The sequence below is a fragment of the Panthera onca genome, chromosome A1 (genome assembly GCF_046562875.1).
Source record: "Panthera onca isolate mPanOnc1 chromosome A1, mPanOnc1 haplotype 2, whole genome shotgun sequence".
NCBI classification, from domain to species: domain Eukaryota; kingdom Metazoa; phylum Chordata; class Mammalia; order Carnivora; family Felidae; genus Panthera; species Panthera onca.
In genome coordinates, this window is record NC_138339.1 from 132,462,060 (window position 1) to 132,483,749 (window position 21,690).

At 39.6% G+C, this 21,690-nt stretch overlaps 1 protein-coding gene across 1 annotated transcript in view; it reads right to left on the reverse strand.

Annotated features, from left to right (window-relative positions):
• The window catches only part of ADAMTS19 (ADAM metallopeptidase with thrombospondin type 1 motif 19), a 236,214-nt gene extending 214,855 nt beyond the window's left edge, over nucleotides 1–21,359 (reverse strand). The window contains exons 1-2 of the mRNA XM_060636222.3: nucleotides 21,130–21,359; nucleotides 19,844–20,502 (exon numbers count right to left, since the gene is read on the reverse strand). Of these exons, the coding sequence (XP_060492205.1) occupies nucleotides 19,844–20,502; nucleotides 21,130–21,202 (732 nt within the window). The 5' untranslated portion in view covers nucleotides 21,203–21,359. The remainder of the gene's footprint in view (nucleotides 1–19,843; nucleotides 20,503–21,129) is intronic.
• Nucleotides 21,360–21,690: the final 331 nt, after the last annotated feature.

Sequence of the window (21,690 nt, forward strand, 5' to 3'; positions counted from 1 at the left end):
CCCAATTGAATAAAAATCTCTTACCACTCAATTAATAAGTAAAAATTTAGAGAAGACATAGACTATGTAATCCCATTTATATTATATAAGCCAATCTAAGTGTATGAAAATACCATAAATGTTATTTACCTATGGCCCTATGTACACACTCAAAGAAAATCCTAAGAATGGAATTTTCCTGGGACGCTGGATGGCTCAGTCGGTTAAGCATCCAACTTTGGCTCAAAAATGATCTTACCGCTCCTGAGTTTGACACCTGCCTTGGGCTCCATGCTGACAGCTCAGAGCTTGGAACCTACTTCAGATTCTGTATCTCCCTCTCTCTCTGCCCCTCCCGCCCCAAATATAAATAAACATTAAAAAATTAATAAAGGAAGAATGGAATTTTCCTGAAAGGATAATGGTTTTATAAAAACTCATTTAGAAAATCTCAACACAAAAATAACTGATGAAAAATTTGCCAGGGTACACAGCAAATGGTGATGGTGTGACCTCCAGAAACGTAATAAAAGGTTGGTAATTAGTGGGAGAGGATGATGTAGACAGTACTGGACAATTACAGTGATATCATGGAGTATCATCAAGAATAGTTCTCCGTTCTCCCAAGTTCTGTTGCAATGTAAACAAGTGTTTAGAGCAGCACTTAACCAAAAATTTGCAAATATATGTATAATATGATGGAATTTTTTTGGATCCCTCGTGCTCTTTGGGAATTAAGAACCTAAAGAGCTACCAGACTCTCGTCATCTGGAGAAAAAAAGGGAACAAAATACTCCACATGTAGTATCTTCCATTCCACGTACATGGAACAGAAAAGCAAAAAAAGGTGAGGGGAAAATTCAAATTGACTCCTAAAAAGGGTGTCTGGATGATTGAAGCCTCTTAAATATTGGATAGAAATCATGAGGTGAGCCGATTTTGCCTCGGTAGAGTTTTTAACTACAAATGCAATTTCTCATTAGAAATAATGCTGTTCAGATTTACTAATCTTTCTTCTGGGAAGAAAAATTTGTATTTTTTTTTTTATGTTTATTTACTTCTTTTGAGAGAGAGAATGAGAACACAAGCTGGGGAGGAGAGAGAGAATCCCAAGCAGGCTCCGTGCTGTCAGCATGGAGACTGATGTGGGGCTCGAACTCACAAACCCTGAGATCATGACCTGAACCAAAATTAAGAGTCGAACACTTAACTGACTGAACCACCCAGACGCCTGGAAAAATTTGTGTTTTAATCTTTTTTCCTTGACAAATAGGGGTTTATCAATTATTTTTATTTTTTTAATGCACCGACTTTTGATTTGATTAATTTTCCCTCTTACTGTTCCAGTCTCTTCTTCAATGATGTCAGCTCTTATTTTTATTTCACCTTATTTTACCTTTAATTTCTTCAAGAATATACCTAGATCATTGATTTGAGATTTTTTTTTTCTGTGTACATGATGCAAATATTTCCTCTATGCACCACTTTCACTGCATTCCACAAATCATGATATGTTGTATTCCATTTTCATTCACCTCCCAATAATTTCTAATTTGCAAATTATTCCTTGACCCCTATGTTACCTAAAAGTGTATTGTTTCATTTCCAAATATTTGAGGATTTTTCAAAGACCTTTCCCTTATTGATTTCTATTTGAGTTTTGTTGGACTAAGAAAACTTACTTTGCATTATTTCACTGCCCTTAACTTCACAGTGAATTACTTTATGGCCAAGAATAAGGTATTACATTGAAATATAGTCTGTGTGCACTGGAAAAATAATGTGTGTTCTGGGGTGGGAGAGTAGAATGTCCCACAACCAAAGACTCCAGAAGAACCTTCTGCACATTATGAGGCCTCCCTAAATGCACTGCTCCCTCTCTGGTACTTCAGCAAATTCTGGTTTCCTCAGCTTCTCTCAAATCCCAACCTTGTCTCTTTAATTCAGTAAGAATATTGGGCTCTATTTTTTCCTCTCTCAGGCTGCAAACTGGGACATACACACAGATTGCTCATTGGTTTCTTTTCTCTCAGGGATTACTGCCACAGGCTACCCTTTGTCCAATGCCTGAAAAACCATTATTTCACATAGTTTGCCTGATGTTGTAGTTCCCATTTCATGATGGCTGGAAGTCAAAGTTCCAGGCGTTCCAATAAAACTTTTTTATTCCACCTGGGACACCTTTCAAACCAAATATTCTTTCAAAATGACATGCTATTAAACAGAGAACAATGGAGCGGACGACAACCAAGTTAGAAGAGCCTGGAGCTCACCTTCTAGCTTCACACTCCCTTCATTTCCCTTCACTCCAAAACCTGAAACATGGCCATTTCTGAAATGACACTTCAAAACTTCAGAGTTCTGCAGAGCTCAGTCTTCAAACCACTTCCATGAAGAGTATTAGCTTTCAAATCAGGGAGACCTGGATTTGATTCCAAGCTTGCTTCCTTGACGGCCTCAGGGAAATTACACAACTTCTTGGTCAACAAAATGGGTGTAGTAACACCTTCCTGATAGGATTACTGTAAATATGAATCATGTAACTATTAGACACCTCAAGGTAGAGGGCCCCAAACCCAATTGATTCATAAATTATCATTCGATTTGTAGCTATTGTCACGGTCATTGCCAACTGTCACAAGAGAGATACAGCATTCTGTGTATTCCAAAGAACAAAACCAAGATTATTTCCAAGATATGCCAGGATTTTCCAACTGCATTTTCCAACAATGAAACTGGCAAGTGAAATTAATGAATTCTTTGCTTCCAGGAGTATTTATGGTATTGGACTCTGCCAGGCATATTTTAAAGAAAAGCCCTCTACTGTGTGCTAATTTCTTGCTTTATTTTTTTTAAGAATACTACTATAAGAGAGCAACTAGGAGAAAGGAAAGACAGGTTGCATTAAAAATCAGTAATTTGTGGGGCACCTGAGTGCCTCAGGTGGGTTGAGCGTTTGACTCTTGATATCAGCTCAGGTCATGATGCCAGGGTCATGAGATCAAGCCCTACATTGGTCTCTGCACTGAGCACAGAGCCTGCTCGAGATTTTTCTCTCTCTCTCCCTCTGCCCCTCTCCCCTGCTCACACACTCTCTCTTTCTAAAAATAATTTTTAAAAAATAATAAAAATAGGGGCGCCTGGGTGGCTCAGTCAGTTAAGCATCCCACTTCAGCTCAGGTCATGATCTTGCGGTCCGTGAGTTCGAGCCCCGCATCAGGCTCTGTGCTGACAGCTCAGAGCCTGGAGCCTGTTTCAGATTCCATGTCTCCCTCTTTCTCTCTCCTCCCCCACTCATCCTCTGTGTCCCTCTTCTCAAAAATAAATAAACGTTAAAAAATTTTTTTTAAATAATAAAAATAAAAATCAGTCATTTCTACCACATCAAATTCTATTTTTATATCTCCTCCATGTCAATCTCCACCCTATAACTTGGATCAAAGAATTAAAACAATGTGAATGTTACATGCCTCTGATAAATAAAACAGAAGCCAAAAAATAATTTCATCACACACATACACAAACTCAAAGAGATGTGACTTTGAATTTCACCTCCCAGCCTTACCAGCTGCTTGATGTGCATGATTTACACAATATCCATGAGCTTCAGCATCCTTATCTATAAAATCATGTGAGTGTATGCATCTCAGTGGGTTTCTATGAAATCAGCCATACTTATGGCAGGATGCTTATGAGTATAGCATATAGTACTGTTCAGTAAGTACAGCTATGATATACTGGGCCTCAGGTCTTTCTTTCTAAAAACTGATGCAAACAGAATTCTATTCACTGATTTTTCTTGATTGATTTGATAAAAAAAAAAAAAAAGACGGAGGCAACACTTGTTTACTGCCCTTGTAGGTAGGAGTAGTGGAAAAGTCCAGTACGTCTTCCATTTCTCGCGGATATGTTTCTTATATCCCACTGCCCTAGCACAGAAAGCTATTCACACCTATGCATTTGTTTTAGCAGGTCACTTCTTTTCTAAAAATGTGTACACATACCACAATCAAAAGATTTTGTAGGGGCACCTGGGTGGCATACTCAGTTAAGCATCCAACTCTTGATTTTGGTTCAGGTTGTGATCTCAGGGTTCAGTTAGTGAGATTGAGTCCCACATTGGGCTCCTCACTGGAGCGTGCTTGGGATTCTCTCTCCCTTTGCACCTCCCCTGCTTGCACGCATGCATGCTCTCTCTTTCTCTCAAAATAAATTTAAAAAAAAAAACGATTTTGTAAATACAGTTTATAAACTGTAAAGTACTATAAAAACCTATGTTATTATCACAGTAAAAACCATTTACAATACTCTGGTGGTCTTCCATTGTTTTCTCTTCCACTTACATTGTATACTTTTGAAGTCTCCACGATCAATTTATTATAAAATCCATTTCAGAATTACAGGAACAGGAGGGTATATAAGCACTGAACAGAACTGAATGTGTATCTTCTGGACGAATAGGTAATGGAAAGAAGTGAGAGAAGGATTAAGCAGACAGTTGATTATGCAGTTCCAATATAGAGTCTGATGTATTCTCTTACAAGCCTATGGTGAGTTATTAATAGGTTCAAAACACGTAAGACCATGTGACCACGCACCCAAAAATTGGACACTGTACACTTGTGGAGACTCCACAGCCAAGGGCAAGAGCAGCCAAGTTATTAGAACACTTACTAAAATACTACAACTGAGCTAACTATAGGCAAATACTTTGGAGCTCTCTTAAACCATATTAATGCGCAGCGCTGGACTGTCCCCGGGGATGCTTTAGCATGTTATTCCAAAAGCATTTCAAATAGAAGTAACGGGTTTCCACATTCTTAAGCTTAAAACACACTCTAAATATGCACTGGTGGGTTTGCTTCTCCTCTTTCATCTTTCCAGCCACTGACCCCCTTCATGACTCTCCCTCCCTCCAAGGAAGGTTGTGTCAATTCACACAGATTATGTAAACTCTTGACGCCTGACAAGGAGAAAGAACTGAAAATGCAAAATAAGCAATCATGGGAATTAAATTAGTAGGCAAACATATTTCTTTAATTTACCATTCTACCAGCTTAAATTTGGACCCAGATTTCAAGTGGTATTTGTAAATATGTCTTGTCCATTTTCCACTGGCCACTCCAAAGCATCTATTCCACCAGAATTCTTGGGCCATCATTGTATTCCTTAAAGCTAAGATTTAAGGTTTACATGGATGAAAATTTGGTTTAATCCTGATACATAGTCAAATTAAGCAGAAGAAATTTAAGCACATTAAAAAAACACCGTAAAGATTTCCTATGTACATCTCCCTACATTATTATTCAACAGCAAAGATTTAAATATAACTATTTGGATATCACTACCTTTTATTTCATGAGCCAGTTTTTCTTCTGGAAAACTGCTGCAACTAGACATTCATAAATGTTCACTTCCTAAAATGACCCCAAGTCCACATTTGCTTTCATATTAAATTTCATCAATTCTAAGATGCTGTCAGTTTTCTGATACACCCCTATGTGACAGCTGCTAAAATGTGAAAAATTATCTATTGGAATTAACTAAATATAGTATTTCTATCTTTTCGTAGGCTTTTTTATATCATTATTAAATTAATGACAAATACATTAACTATCTAAGGGCATTTATTATCCTAACATTTTCTCACTCATGATTCCTATAGCTGGAAGACATCTGTCTACACTCAGATTATCAGAGAAAGCATACTGCTTTGGTTTTTAATAAAAGGCCATATACTGGAAATCTTGGCTCTGTTTAAATAAACATACAATATTTTGGATATAAGTTTACATTTAGGGAATAACTCTGAGTGTTTGTGACTGAAACCTACTTCCTGAAAAGGATGGTTTAGATTTTGTAGGTTTGTTTGGATTTATTTGTTTATTTGAACCCTGACCCTAACAACTTTTGTCTTTTTCACAGCAGTGGAATATAGGAAGCAGTCCTGGAGTACAATACCTAGATTCACACCCTACTCGTCCAAAGACATGAACCGTAAAATCTTCTATTTTGTATACCCTACTTGTATAACTCCAAATGACTGGCTTTCCTTGCTCCCATCAATCCTTATTAATTTTAAATATTGTGCACTATAATATGGGCTATCAGTAGCTAATTCTGTTCTTTATCAGTCAACGTGGTGTTCAAAAACCTCCCCTAATGATTGTTCTCATAATAATAATTTCCAGATAGCAAAAAAACTTTTGTGTTGTTTAAGATGGAAATGCTCCCCAAATCGATCTTTAAATACAATTCCTATCAAAGATCCAGCAGACTCTACATTGACAAATTACAATCTCATGCTAAAATTTGTATAGAAATGCAAAGGAAAGAGAATAGGCAAAACATTTTTTTAAAAAGAAATCAAACTTAAAGTTCCCAAATTCAAAACATATTATAAAGTTACATAAATCAAGTCTGTATGCTATTGACATAAGAATAAACATTGATAGAGAGAAAGAGAGAGAGAGATAAGGATAAACATATATATAACAAACAGTATTAACAATTCAAATGTAAACTTGCATTTATGGTTGACTTTTGACAAAAATTCCTATGGCATTTCATGAGAAAAGAATAATCTTTCCAGTATATGGTGTGGAGAGAAAATTGGATATATACACGCAAAGAGATTAATTTGAACCCCTGACCTCACACCATACAGAAAAACCAACTCAAAGTAAGTCACAGACCTAAATATGAAAACCAAAAGTATGGAAGAACACCTAAGCAAGCTATGGGAGAAAGACTAGGCAACTTTGAGTTAGACACAGAGTTATTATACAGCAAAGCCAAAGTACATTTGATGAAGAAAAAAACAATACTGGATTTTTTTTTTCAAAATGTATAAAGATTAGGTTTAGAAGACACCATTAAAAAACTGATCAGAAACACACAGACTGGAAGAAAACATTAGCAAATCATATGTCTGACAAAAGATTTACACCCAAGTATATAAAGAACTCTTAAAACCAAATACTAGAAAGATTTTTTAAAAATCTAATTTAAAATACTCAAAAGATCAGAGTAAACATTTCACCAAAGATGATTTATGAATGGCTATGGGACAGCACATGAAAAGATACTCAACACTGGCACCAGATAAATGCAAATCAAAACCACAAAAAGATCCCACTGTGGAGCCACATGATTAGTTATAATCATAAACAGACAATAATAAGTGTTGTTAAGGATGTGGAGAAACTGGAATCCTAATACGTTGCTGATGGGAATGCAAAGTGATGCAATACTTTCTAAAAGAATTTGCCCAATTCCAAAAATATTAAATGTAAATTTACCATATGACCTAGCAATTCCACTCCTAGAAGTCTATCTTTGGGAATGAATATATATATATATATATATATATATATATATATATATATATACACACACACACACACACACACACACACACACATATATGTATATATATATATCTACACAATGACTGTTCATATTAACTATTATCCATAATAGTGAAAGAGTGGAAACAATCCAAACGTCCACAACTTATGAACGGATAAACAAAATGCGGTGTTATATCAACAATGGCTTATTATTCAGCAAGAAAAAAAAATGAACTACTGATTCATGAGACCACACAGATAAGCTTCAAAAACATTACACAAAGTTTAATAAGTTAGACACGAGACTGAATTTTATATGTTTTCATGTATATGAAATGTAAAGGCAATTTATTGAAACAGAAATTAGATTAGTGGTTGCCTGAGACTGGGGGTAGGAACAGAGTGACCACAAATGTGTAGGAGTGAAAGGGGTGAAGGAAATGTTCTAAAACTGGAGAGCAGTGATGGCTGCACAATTCTGTGAATGTACTTGAAGTCACTGCATTGTACATTTGAATGAATTTTAGGGTATATAAGTCATACCAGAAAAAAGATAATAGGAGAAAAAAAACATTCACAATGTCCTTTATGTTACATTACAAATAAGGATTTACCCTAAAAAATCAGCTTGGCACATTCACGAATCTATCTCACTAATGACAAACAATTAGATTCTACTTAGAAAAATTCTTATATAGGAACTTCCAACCTAGACACTGATTGTAGGTGCCTGGGTAGCTCAGTCGGTTAAGTGCCCTGCTCTTAATTTTGGCTCAGGTTACAATCTCACAGATTTGTGGGATGGATCCCCTCATCACAATTTGCACTGACAGCATGGAGCCTGCTTGGGATTCTCTCTCTCCCTCTCTGTCTCTCCTCGACTTGCGTGTGCATGCATGTGCTCTCTCTCAAAGTAAATAAATTTTAAAAAAAGATACCAATTTAATACTTTTTAAAACATTACTAATTAGAACCACATATTTTGAACTGACAAAATTCTAATTGGATGGAGATCTACAGAGACACAGGAAGTATCTACATTAGTAGACAAAACAGGACACTAAATTCAATTTATTAACAGATATCTCCCCAGTGAATCACTCAGACATTATACTTTGTTAGTTATATTTATGCATAACTGTTAGTTCCATAATAAATGGCTCAAACTTTCTATTTTCTTATTATAAAATATTGAAACGCTATTTATTGTATCTGCAAGCATACAACCAGAGTCAGCAAACAACACAAAGACCCTATGCTAATTATATAGGTAAGTTCCTCGTTCAATAACTGACCTGCCTGTCTATGAACTGGGCACACTAAAATATTTGCTGATAATATAATACTTTTATCATGAAAATGTAGCTATCACATGTTAACTTATATATATTCGAAGCCAACTAATAAGGAAAATACACCATTTGCACCTATCAGATTAGTTGACACAATTATCTGCCTGGCTATTCCTCTTAGCAGGTTAATGTGTTTTGACTGCAAATTCTAATGAGTTTTACAGTACTCTTGACATCCCAATTCATAGAATGTGAACAAGTAGATAAGACTTGTCATTTTATTTCTGCCCTTTGAGATAGCTTACCCTTTGATCCTTACACATCTCCAAGGTCCTCTTAACCTGACCACACTACATTGCGATTCTAGGGTAGGTAACCTCACAAAAAGTTTATAATTTTCTCAATAATTTTCTAATATTCCTCTACAATGAGCCTCAGCCTTCACGTATCCACATCTAAACTTGCTGCCAAGGGAGGCCCCTTTCAGTGTGAAGGAATGTTTCTTCCTTCGTTGCTGATAAACTTTATTTCATTACAATAAGTATTGTAAAACATGTGGGGTAAGTGTCCTGCTAGATTACCCAGAAAACTGTTGATGACAGTTTGTAGTAATTTAGCCTTTGTTGACTTCCAAATTCTGGAATGGAAAACAGGTTTCAGGTTCTGTATACTTTTTCACCTAAAGAGTAGGAAAACATTCATCCTGGCATAAAGGTCCCATTATACCCCCTCCCAACTAGTTCACATTTATAGCTTGTTTAATAACGATTTGAAATCCATAAAATCCTTTCCAGCTCAATGGCATCTGAGTGGGTTCCTAGGAGGATATTAAAGGGAAGGACAGAAGGTATCCAAGTTCACTATAAGAGCTACCAAATAGTATTAAAATTCATTCAAGACACCTAGGGTGTAAAGTTTGGTGGATGTAAATCTAGTCATTAAAGATCCTGAGTGCTGGAGTTTTCAAAGCACTTAAAATTCGAATGGCTGCCCTCAAATACTAGCTTGCACAAGAATTACATTGGATTCTTTTAAAATGCATTTCTTGAGCTTGAGGCCCAGTATGGGATTCTGATATAAATGGAGAATTCCCAACTCCCTCAGTCTCACTCCCACTACCATGATTTTGATAAAGCTGTCTGCACACCGGGCTTTAAGAAAGAGAGCACCGAGGGGCACCTGGGTGGCTCAGTCGGTTCAGTGTCAGGCTTCAGTTCAGTGTCAGGCTTCGGCTCAGGTCATGATCTTGCAGTCTGTGAGTTCAAGCCCTGCGTCAGGCTCTGTGCTGACAGCTCAGAGCCTGGAGCCTGCTTCGGATTCTGTGTCCCCCTCTCTCTCTGTCCCTCCCCAACTCATGCTCTGTCTCTGTCTCAGAAATAAATAAACATTAAAAAAAAAATTAAAAAAAAAAAAAAGAAAGAAAGAGAGCACCGAGAAGTGTGAGCAAAGAGACAGTGACGTAGGCTCACTGCAGTAAGTGGTTATGTATTTTATTCTATTTTAGTTTAGTTTAGTTATTTATTAGTAGTCATGTATTTTAAATGAAGCCAGGCAGAAGTAAGGGGACAAGAAAGAAAGAAAGAAAGAAAGAAAGAAAGAAAGAAAGAAAGAAAAAATCCTGGGGCAAAACATCTTTATGTGCTTGTGAAGAAAAAACAAATGCTGAGGGTTTTTTTTTTTGTTTTGTTTTTTGTTTTTTTTTTACTGGAAAGCAACAGGAAAGAAGATGTTAAATAATGCCAAAACTGGCCTGGGCTCATCAGCTCCATTCCAAAGCCTAAACAGTTAATAATTTATTACAGATATGTGCACATTAATTATGAAATGAAATGGAGTTTCTCTTGTTGGAAAAGTCAAGTTACAAAACTCTCTAACCCCCGAGGGCCATCTCAACACCGTCATGCAATAATTCTGCACAAATATCTGGGTAGCATTAAAATGGCTTAGTTCCCATTTTCTCACTTCTCTCAGTCTAGGGCTTGGCACGAGAATAAAGATGAGATGGAGACAAGATGATGTGCTCGCCATGGCTGCACCCTAAATGCACTCTGAAACAAGTTATGGTCCTCGCTTAGCTAAGGGAATCTCAAAATTTCCTTTCAGGAAACCCCCCAAATCATAATCCAAGAGGGACTACTGGTTTGTCCCACTGCCTCAAAATAGGTCAAGATCACTTTCCTAACTTCAAGGTACTTCCTGTCAATCAGGAACTTGGAACTCCTCTCATTATTCTTTACTTGGTAAACAGAAACCCATAAAACCATCCAGGGTAAAAATGTAATTGCAAGTAAGCAGAAACACTCAATTGAATTGTGCATGAGCTCAATAAAAATGTGCTGATTTAGGGTTGCATGAAAATAGCTAAAGGCTCCCGTAAAGAACTTCCTGAATTTAAAAAAGTATATCATAAGTCAGCTAATAAATTTCAAATAAATACATAATATTAATATTTAATAAACAAATATTATTACGCAAAATTTCTTCTCATAAAATTGGTCCATGCCTGACTTCTCTCCAGATATTAAGACAAACATTAATACGGGATTAAAGAATTTATTGACCTTTAATGTACAATGTCAATGCATCAGTGTAATGATTCTTATTAGAATTTTTTAATTTGAATTCACTGTATCGTTTCCTTAAATAAGAATGGAGCATCTGCACACTCTACACACAGAAGCTTCTCTCATGCATCACTACTGGCAGAACCATCATCATCCACGCCATTCTGAATTGTGAACCAGAGACCATACAGAATGCCTTAAAGAGATGCGTTCTTCAAGTTAATAAAGACACTGAACACTTCCTAAATCAGAGAACTGTGATGGACCCAGGGAAGTCAAGAAGTTGAGGCAGAGAAACAGCTCCTTTAAGACTGTGCATACATTGAAGAAAGGAATTATTTCTTTTCTCTTTATGGTCTCTGGGCATTCAGCACAATATATAGATGTAACTAGCCCACTAACAATGAATACTTTTAATGTTCTGCTCTTAAAAACAACACTGCAATGAGTAGGCTTATATGTAAATCTTCTGCACACATATGAATATTCCTGAAAAGAAGGGTAAGCACATTTAAAATTTAAGTACATACAATACAAAAGGCTCTAACAATTAGCTCTCCTACAATGTATAGATAAGGTGTTCCCCAAGCATCGGCCCTGGATATTATTAGTTTGCATAATTTGTGCCAATCTAATGAACCAGAAATGATGTTTGAGGAAATTTGCTTTTACTAGCTTACCAATAAATTTGAAAATAATTGTGAATGTTTACTTGATATTTATGTTTCCTCTTTTGCATATACACTAAAAAGTGACTATTTATGGATGGTAAGTTAACAGAGAATATATTTTGTATATTTTCTAAACTTTCTATACTCAGCATGTATTATTTTATTATTAACATTTATCTTTTCAAAACACTAATACAAAAAGAACTCTGGAATTAGAAATGAAAAAGACTAAAACTCTAATAGAAAAATGAATAGAAGGGATGCCTGAGTAGCTCAGTCAGTTAAGTGTCCAACTCTCGGTTTTGTCTCAGATCACGATCTCCTGGTTTGTGAGTTCAAGCCCCACGTCCAGCTCTGCGCTCACAGTGCGGAGCCTGCTTGGGATTCTCTGCCCCTTTCCCACTCATGTTCTCTCTCTCTCTCAAAATAAATCAATTAAACTTTTAAAAAGTTAGTACAAGATATGAACAGCACATTTATAGGAAAAGAAGAATAAAAATATGAAAACATGCGCAGCCTCACCAAAAATACACAAAAACTATCGATTAAATCTATATTCAGATAATATTCCTATTAGATTTCACAAATATTAATATCTTTAGTAACACCCATACCAGCAAAAGCACAGGGGAAATATATACTCTCATATTCTGCTGGCCTGAGAATATAAAGTAGTACCACCTCTGTGGGGTACAATCAGGCAACATCACCCCAAATTACCAATATCCATGCCCTTTGACAAAGAGTTACATTACATAGGCAAAATGGCATTTCTACAGAGTCTTACTTATTTAGCACTGTTCACAATAGGAAAACATTAGAATCAATCAAATGTTCATCAACACCAAACTGACTAAATACATTATGGAATGTACTTGCAATCACACAAAATGAAACTACCCAAAAAAGAAAGAGGAATCTCTCTGTGCACGCATGTGTATGTGTATCAATAATGTAGACTTAAAAGCTATAAATTGATATATACATATTTATTTGCTTATGCATCAACTGCTTCTAGATCCTACAGTGGAAACAAATAACCCTACCTACATCTAGGAAGGAATATAGTAAAAAATGGAGAAAAGGTGTTGGGAGAAGACTTCATTGCGTATCTTTTTGGAGGTTCTGTTTGGTAAAGTTTGAATCGTTATAATTTTGAAAATGATTACATTTTGCCTTTAGGTTTGAAAGGTAGTTTGGCTCTTAACTACTGAGAACAAACATGGTTACCAGAGGGAAGGTGGGAGGGTGGGGATGGGTAAAATAGGTGATGGGAATTAAGGAGGCAACTGGGATGAGCACTGGGTGTTGTATGTAAGTGATGAATCACTAAATTCTACACCTGAAAGTAATGATACACTGGATGTTAACTACCTGGAATTTAAATAAGAACTTGAAAAACAGTTGAATGGTAGTTTGGCTGAGTACAGGATTCAAAATCACATTTCCTCAGAACTCTGAAACACTCAACTCATGATCCTCTGGCGTCCATGTGACATTCATTCCATTATAGACCATCATTCCTTTATTAAGCTTGTAGAATTTTCTCTTTGACTTTCTAATATTCTCCCACAATGTGTCTAGGTATGGGTCTCTACTTATGCGTCTCTGAGCTTGGTGATGCATCCTTCTATCTGAAGGTGCATGTCTTCCTGTATCACTGGAAATGAGATTATGATACAAAAGAAAAAAAAAACAAACAAACTCTGCTAACCTCTACCTAACCATTATTGGTTACATCAGCAAATCAACTCGAATCATTGAATTAAATAACAGTCTACACGCCATCTAGAAAATATGATCACTGAGGCATGCCACATGCAGAATGTGCAAAGCTAGTAGATTCCTCCCTTGTCTTGCTGCATGCAATTATTTCCACCAATCAGCCTGGATGTTTACCAAGAATCAGCTGCATCTGTTTGAACTCACATAGGTACAACATTTTGTAATCATGTAATCTAATCGAACACTAAATATTTAGCAGTGAAATAGGAGTGTAAAGGCGTCTTTGCTTCCATGAAAATTTTGGAAAAACTTGAGAAAGGTAAGTCGCTAAAAGAAAACTGCTCTAATTTTATTTGGGATGAAACAATTGTAAAAGATCTGAAACATTTAGAAGTCCAGGATTCTGCACAAAAATTACGTTGAATTTGTCTTCAGTTTTTCTTCCAAATATAGAAACCTATATTGGGAATTGGTTTGCATGCATGCTGAGTAAGGCTCACCTGGAATACCAGTTATCTGACCTACATTCAAAGTATCTGGCCTCACATCCAAAGCTTGGCTGATAAATATAAATATATATATATATATATATATATATATATATGTATGTATATATATATATATATATATATACACACACACACACACACATATGTGTGTGTGTGTGTGTGTGTGTGTGTGTGTGTGTGATTTAAATTAGAATAAAATGTTTAGGGTACTTTGCATTCATTTAAAAAATTCTATCCTTTAAATGGGTAGAAGTAAAGAATCAGATATGTGTGCAAAGTTTATCCAATGATAAACATGGACTTACTTATACAAATGAAAAATTGGAAACAACAGAACATTGGTGAAAAAAATTATAGTACATTCACACACAAAAAAATCCCACCCTTTCACTTATTTTTAAAAGTTAACTGCTATTAAATTTGAAGCATCTAGATCTATGATTCATGGCTCACAACTTTTCTTTCATATTGTGGACCCATTTGATTGAACATTTATATTATGTTCTGGGATAATTTCTGGGCTTGATTTTCTAGGTTAGAAATTTACTTGTCAATTCACGCATGGAGTTTTTAATTCTAATGACCACTTATTTTTAGATCCATTGTATCTAATCATTTATTCTGGATAGCAGCTGTTGCTGTATGTTTTAAATTTACTTTTTCCACGAATATATATCCATTCTTATACTTCCATTAAAGTATCTTACCTATTCTTTTTTTTTTAAGTTTTTTTTAATGTTTATTTTTGAGAGAGAGAGAGAGAGACAGTGTGTGAGCGGGGGAGGGGCAGAGACAGAGGGAGACACAGAATTCCAAGCAGAGTACAGATTCCAATATCGGCATAGAGACTGACGTGGGGCTCGAACTCACAACCCATGATATTATGACCTGAGCCGACGTCGGACGCTTAATCAACTGAGCCACCCAGGCGTCCCACTTATTTATTCTATTAATTTTGTTGCCTCATGTATTAACTTGCCAGAGTTTGAGGACTCTCCTTTATATGGTTCATTTTCTTAGATTCTTGGGTGTCAGCTCGTATGTTTTTGGTTTCCCTGCTGTCCTATCTGTTGTGACTCCTCCAGTTATTTGCCAAAAGAGGTGAGACGTTCTGCTGGATGCAGGGTGCCAACAGATCATCTATGGAGGAGGAGACCCTGTGTCCTCTGGTGTCACCAGCATGCCCAGGAAGGCTCTGCCTTTACCCTCTCTGACCTTGTGTAGGCACACACATTTGGCTTCCATGGATTGTCATAACCGGACATGAAAAAAATCCAGTGCCACTTCTGCTCCCTGTGTTCCCGCAGTTCTGTTAGAACCCCCACCATTCACAGATGTTTCCTAATGTCTCTGTGTGTTCCATCAATCCAGTCCACACTGTTGTCAGTCTTCCAAGAGATAGTCAGCACGTCTAATGGCATTTTTTTATAATAATGCTTTAGATTTATTTAGAAGATCATTTCTGTCATTCCTAAGATTTGGCTTGAACAAAGAAGATAGATGTGTGAGGTCAATCTGCAATCTTTACTTTTTTCATTTGGATGTCGATTCCATTTCGTCTTCCCAGTTTCCCTCCTGCACGAGCATTCCCCGGACCCTCCCCTTACACTCTCTCCTCCTGCCTTAGTACTGGTACCCAATAAAGTGTCTTGGCCGAAATGGATACCCTAAAATATTTCTGTTCGTAACTTGCTGTGGCATCAGATAGTGTGGGATTAAAAAAAAAAAAGCATAAACTGCCAAAAAAAATTGAATTTATACAGGGCAGCAGATTCTGTATAAAGACCTAATCAAAACAATTACTGTATAAAACTTAAAAATTAAGTGCATACAGTTTTAGTAGTCACTCTTTATAATCCTGGAAGAATAATCCCAATATTAGTGATAATCATTTCCATAGTCCATTTAAAGGGAACCATAGGCAAGTTGTGTACCGATCTAGTTTAGTTTAGCACACCTCCTTAGGTGTGCTTTAAAAAACAAACAAACCACAATGTGTTAATTTTGAGCCAACATCATTGTTGCACTCTTTCATAAAAATTAATTTGGGGATGCCTGGGTGGCTCAGTCCGTTGAGTGTCTGACTTTGGCTCAGGTCATGATCTTGCAGTTCGTGAGTTTGAGCCCTGCGTCAGGCTCTGTGCTGATAGCTCAGAGCCTGGAGCCTGCCCTGGATTCTGTGTCTCCTCCTCTCTCCCTGCCCCTCCCCTGTTCATGCTCTCTCTCTCTCTCTAAAAAATAAATAAACATTAAAAATTTTTTTTTAAATTAATTTGTTGCTTTTTTGTATTTTAATTTTTAGAGATTGTAATTTAAAACAAAATAAAGTATTACACATGCTGCATTTTATTCAGTGGTTTTTACTGGGTGCCTAACTCGAAACCAGGTATCTTGCAAATGCTGTGGATATGGAAAGAAAGGAATAACACAGCACCACCAAAGTACTTGGGGCATACCTACATTTGTACCTATCTCAAACTATTGTATTCCCCTGTTGCCATTTGTCACTGACAAGCCAGGCTGGGAGCTCCTTGAAACATATCAAGGCTGCTTCATCTTCTTTTTGTATTCTCTGTATCTGCACAATACTTTGCTCAGAAGACTCGCTCAATAAATGTTTAATTGCTTGGTATTATGATATTTATGGACCTACGGGGCCTAATATGGCTGAAATAAGATTATTGTTCAATATTAGAGACTAATAAGGGGAAAGAGAAATAGTAAGAACACTTCAAACAGAAATAGTAAGAATACTTCATATATCAGTTGCTAGACAAACAAATACAATTTGCGCATTTTGTAAATAGGAAAAACGAGATCCAGAAAGATTAAATACTTTGAAGAGGCATCACCTAGCCATGTACCCAAAATATCTATTCTAGCACTTTTCCTTTCACAGCACAAGTTAGACTGATATCTGGAGAATGAATTGGCCAACCTTATAAATGTTTACCACTTTGCAATCCTGGATAGCTGATGATCTATTTCCTTTGATAGAGAGTTTGGGATCTTTTCAAATATGTAGTAATCCAAAAGGCATTGAGTTCAGGCACCAGAAGGCAAAACTAGCTGCTGAGAGGAGGTGGGGGAAGGTAGATTTAGTTATCTGCTCTTTTCTAAGCAACTAATAATCAGAAAGCTTTTACTTACTGAGAAGGAAAGAAAAAAAACTGTTGCAAAAGAAAAGCCGTTGCATTTATAAATAATTCACCCCTATAGAAAGTCACCATGACTCCCCACATTAGAATTACAGGATCACAGAATTCTGGAAATACAAAAGAGCAAGTACATAGCACTTTGATAATGAATAGTTAGAAAAAGCCCGTATTCCAGCAGACAAGGCTTTTGAGGTCTGACCTCACCAGACATTTTAGGATCATTTCCCCTTATTGCACCTTCTGGCCTTAATCATAGGAGATTCTTATTTTCATTCTTTTGGTAAGTGTGCACTGTTAAATCTTCAACATCACTCCTCTACCCAAAACACTCTTCAGCCCCATACTACTTGGGTAATGCCTCCTGATGCTTCAAAACTCTGTTAAATTCTGTCTGCTTTAGGAAGCCTTCCCTGACTCCCCAAACTGGATTTTACCTCAGGCATAAGATTTGATTCATCATGTCACTGTCCCAAGGATACCTGTGTCATAACCACTTGTGTATAATGTCTTTCTCCTAATCTGTAAGTCCCCAATGTAGGATGTAGGAAACATTTAACATCTAATAGAATTGTAATTCTATCCTCCAGTTTTTAATTAAACCATTCAATCCTCGAATTTTACTAATGAACACTGAAGCCCAGAGAGGTAAGACTTGTCAATTGTCAGAGTACAAGCCAATGTCAGAGCTCAGATAACAAATTATGCTCTCTTTCCTAATTCACCCTCATAAGGGAAAAAGGGCTGGCATGGTAGAGTCTGGAGTAACAAACGCACTCTTCTTGGCTCTCTGCCTAACTTTTTACTCAAAAGTCTGACTGCTATACTGTATTGCTGGCAACGTCAGATTTCCTCAATAACAAAGACTTCCCAGTTCAGAACATATACATATGTGGCTAATAGGAAAAGTGAGCAAAAGTCCAACATGATAAACAGGGAGGTATGTCAAACTCCTGTTCAGTCTATGAAAAACCTACTCATAATTTTAACTTTGCTCCCTTAAGTATGGAGAGAAGGCATAGCTCATTTGGAAAATCTGACCAAAAGCCCACATTTCAACACAGTGAAATGCTTTATCCCCTATTGCTTCTACCACACCAGGAACTTTCTATATGTAATTATTTAATCTCTAGCCAAAAACTAGTGGACAATGAAATCCCCACAAAATGTTTCCCCCAGTGAAGTGTTCAAACATCAGTTCCACAAAAAACATTTTTAAAAGCTTTTCATGTAATTTTTCCATGCCAACTTTTTTCACTCATGGCTACAAATGTCCATATTTGAATATTCATCATTATGAGCATCTGGTAAAATATAGCCCTGTCCAGCAATTTACATCATTTGACTATGAGACCTTAGGAGGGCATAGGTAAAAATTTCCAGTTTCATTTTGTCTGGATTTTTAACCATCTTTTTCCACTTCATGGCTTTGGGTGGTTTTGATTGCACTGATATTTTCTGCTCTCCATTACTATTGGGTTTTTCTACCAATGAGCAGGTTGCTTTCAGACAAGTCCTTGTGGACTTCATCAATGGCTCACTAGAAATGGCAGAATGAAGCCACAAATCACATTAGTGTTTTCAATATCTTGTGGGTTTTGCCTTAAACCAGTAAATAAATGCCACAATGGTGATGCCCCCATAATAAGGTGGATGTACTTAATGCCCGTGAACTGTACATCTACCAGCGGTTAAAATGGTAAATTTCATGTTATATATACTTCACCACAAAGTAAAGGCCAACTTACAGGAGGTAACAATTTTCCCAAAACGTGGGTCAAGACAGAGGAGGGAAAATCCAATGATGATCTCTACTGTTCAGATACAGCAAATGAGTTTTACTTTGCAGTTCCAACAGGCCTCTAGGCAAGGCTCCTAACCCTACTACTTTCTTCTGTGGAGTGGACAACAGGAAAGCCAACTACTGCCAAATGAAATGCAAACCTCACAAAGAGAGTTAACCCATAGAATCATGCATGACCCTTTGCATACTGACTGGGTTCTAAGGTCATGGATGACTCCGCAGCTCCGAATCTTTGAGTTACTTCTCAACTCCTGTCCCTCACAGAACACTGAACAGGTGTCCAGTGTGGCTGTGCATGTGTTTAAATTCTAGACAGCTGTCAGAATGTAATTCCCTAGAGGATTACACTGTTCTGACAATTTTGAAGGACATGAAAAAAAAAATGAGATAATAAATGCGGAACTGGTGGTGGGGTGGGAGGGGGCAAACATGGAGAAGATTCCACACTGAGCAGACTGGTTGTCTTCCAAACTCCTAAAAGAAGCCACGTGGTGGGCTTATTTTGGAAAACACAAAGCAGCAAAACCAGCAGGAAGAGTTACCCCGAGGCAGTTTGATACCATGTTCGGAAGAAACTTGTAACCATATAGGAGAAGGCTGTTAATGCATCCCATTAGCCTTCCGATTCACTGAATGCCTTGGAGATGTTCAGCGGGAGGTAAATGGAAGGCACTACTGCGTGGTGCAGACTACGGTGAATGAAGTTCAGGGTGCATGCAAACCAGCCCGGTCTCTAAGGGGAGAGGGAGGAGTGGCGGGAAAGTGGAAAGCTGGGGAAGGAAGAGCGCTTACCAGGCCACCTCCACAGGTGCTGAAAGAGGCCAGCGAGCCAGGGTGCTGCAGCACCGCCCCGGTGTAGAAGCAGGAGGCGTCGGGCGGCGCCGGAGGGCGCCGGGCCGCTGCTGCCAGCGTCGGGACGGGGCCCGGACTCGGCCGCTGCTCCACCGCGAAGCGCGGCGCCAGGAAGCGGCCATCTCTCCGGAGCAGCAGGTACAGGTCCCGGGAGAAGGCCGGGATCCGCAGCAGTACCTCGTCACCGTCCGCCTCGGCTTCCTGGGCCGGGGGAGGAGACGGGGGTGGCTGTGGGGGCGGCGGCTGCCACGAGGCCGGGGCGCCCGGGGACAGGGCGGCAGCCCCGCCGGATCCCCGCGGCAGCTCCTGCGATTCGAACTCCTCGTCCTCCTCGCCCGCTGGCGGCGACGGCGGCCGAGGTCGGGGCCGGGGTGCGGACTGGCCCTCGGCGGGCTCGCCCGGCGGCGCCGGGGCCACCGAGCGCACCTCGCGGGAGCTGCCGGCCGCCTGAGTTCGGGCGCCTCCGCCGCCCCCAGCGCCGCGCACCCAGCCCGGGTCCGCGCTGCCCCCGCTGCCGCCCGCCGCATCCACCGGCTCCCGGCGCCAGAGTGCAGGAAACACGACTTCCCACTCCTCGCGGTCGGGGGTGAACTGCAGCCCTGCGGGCGGGGCAGACAGAGAAGTGCGGGGCTTAAAGTGCCGCGGTTCCAGTAGCACAAGCATTCCCAGGCTCACACTCGGTTCAGACACAAGGCTCTCTCGTGTTAATGCGCCGGAGACCACCCGTCTAGCCCCTGAAACTCTTGCAACCCCTGAAGCCTTGCGATCAGATTACAAACCCCGGCATTTTCAAAATAAAAGTGCGATTATATGGGGGGAGGGGTGACGGAGTGGGGCAGCAAAGTTTGGTGACAGCACTTGGTTGTTGAAGGTAACCCAGTGCAAAGACTCCAACACAGATAAATTATTTTCTTAAGTGTATGTCAGAGCAAAGCGTCGCTATCAATTTCTGTACTTCCCCATTTTCCTCTAGGTGCTGTAATCGTACCTTTGCAAAGATTTCTCCTCTCATTAGAGGAAGGCTGACCATGCCAGGATGTTTAAAATGAGGTCGAGAAGTGCACTTCGCTCGCGAGCGTGACTCTCATCTGCACCCGCACGCCTTTTATTGCTACCCACTGAGCCCTGCTCGCCGCGCACCGGCTGCACCAGCCCTGCCCGCCCGTGCGTTCTCGGTTTCCGCCGGGGAAGTTGGAAAGCAAGCCCAAAGTCTCGGGAGAACTTACCTGAAACGATCCCATTCGACAAGACCCCCAGCTGGTAAAGGAGGCAGCAGCAGCAGATGTGAGTAAGGCGCATCTCGCGGCTCTTTCCGGGACCGCGCTCCCGCGGCCGCGGCTCCTTGCCCCGCGCGCGCCTCCTTGCGCGATCCACCGCGGGCGCCGCCGCCTCCCCGGAGCGCAAGGAGGCCGGGCGGCGAGTTTGCCCGGGCCCTTTGTCTGCCGGGGGTGGGAGGGGGGTGCTGTGTGACTCCGAGAGGCTGCCCGAGCCCGGGCGGGGGGGGGGCGGGGGGGGGGGGAGGAGCGGGGGCAGGCAGCGCCGCGGCCCCGCAGCGCTTTGGCTCCCTGGCGAATTAGGTGATGAGTCTATTTTCTGTGTTCTGGACGCTGCGAGAGTTTCCGGAGCCCCACAGGATAGACCCACAGTCAGGAGCGAGCCGGCCGGCGCAAGGCTGGCAGGGCTGCCTCAGGACAGGCGGAGGACTGCCCCGCGCGGGCAGGAGCGCCGTGGTGTCGGAGCCGTGGCTCGCCGCCTGCACCCGCGCGGAACTGCCAGGGGCTGGTGCC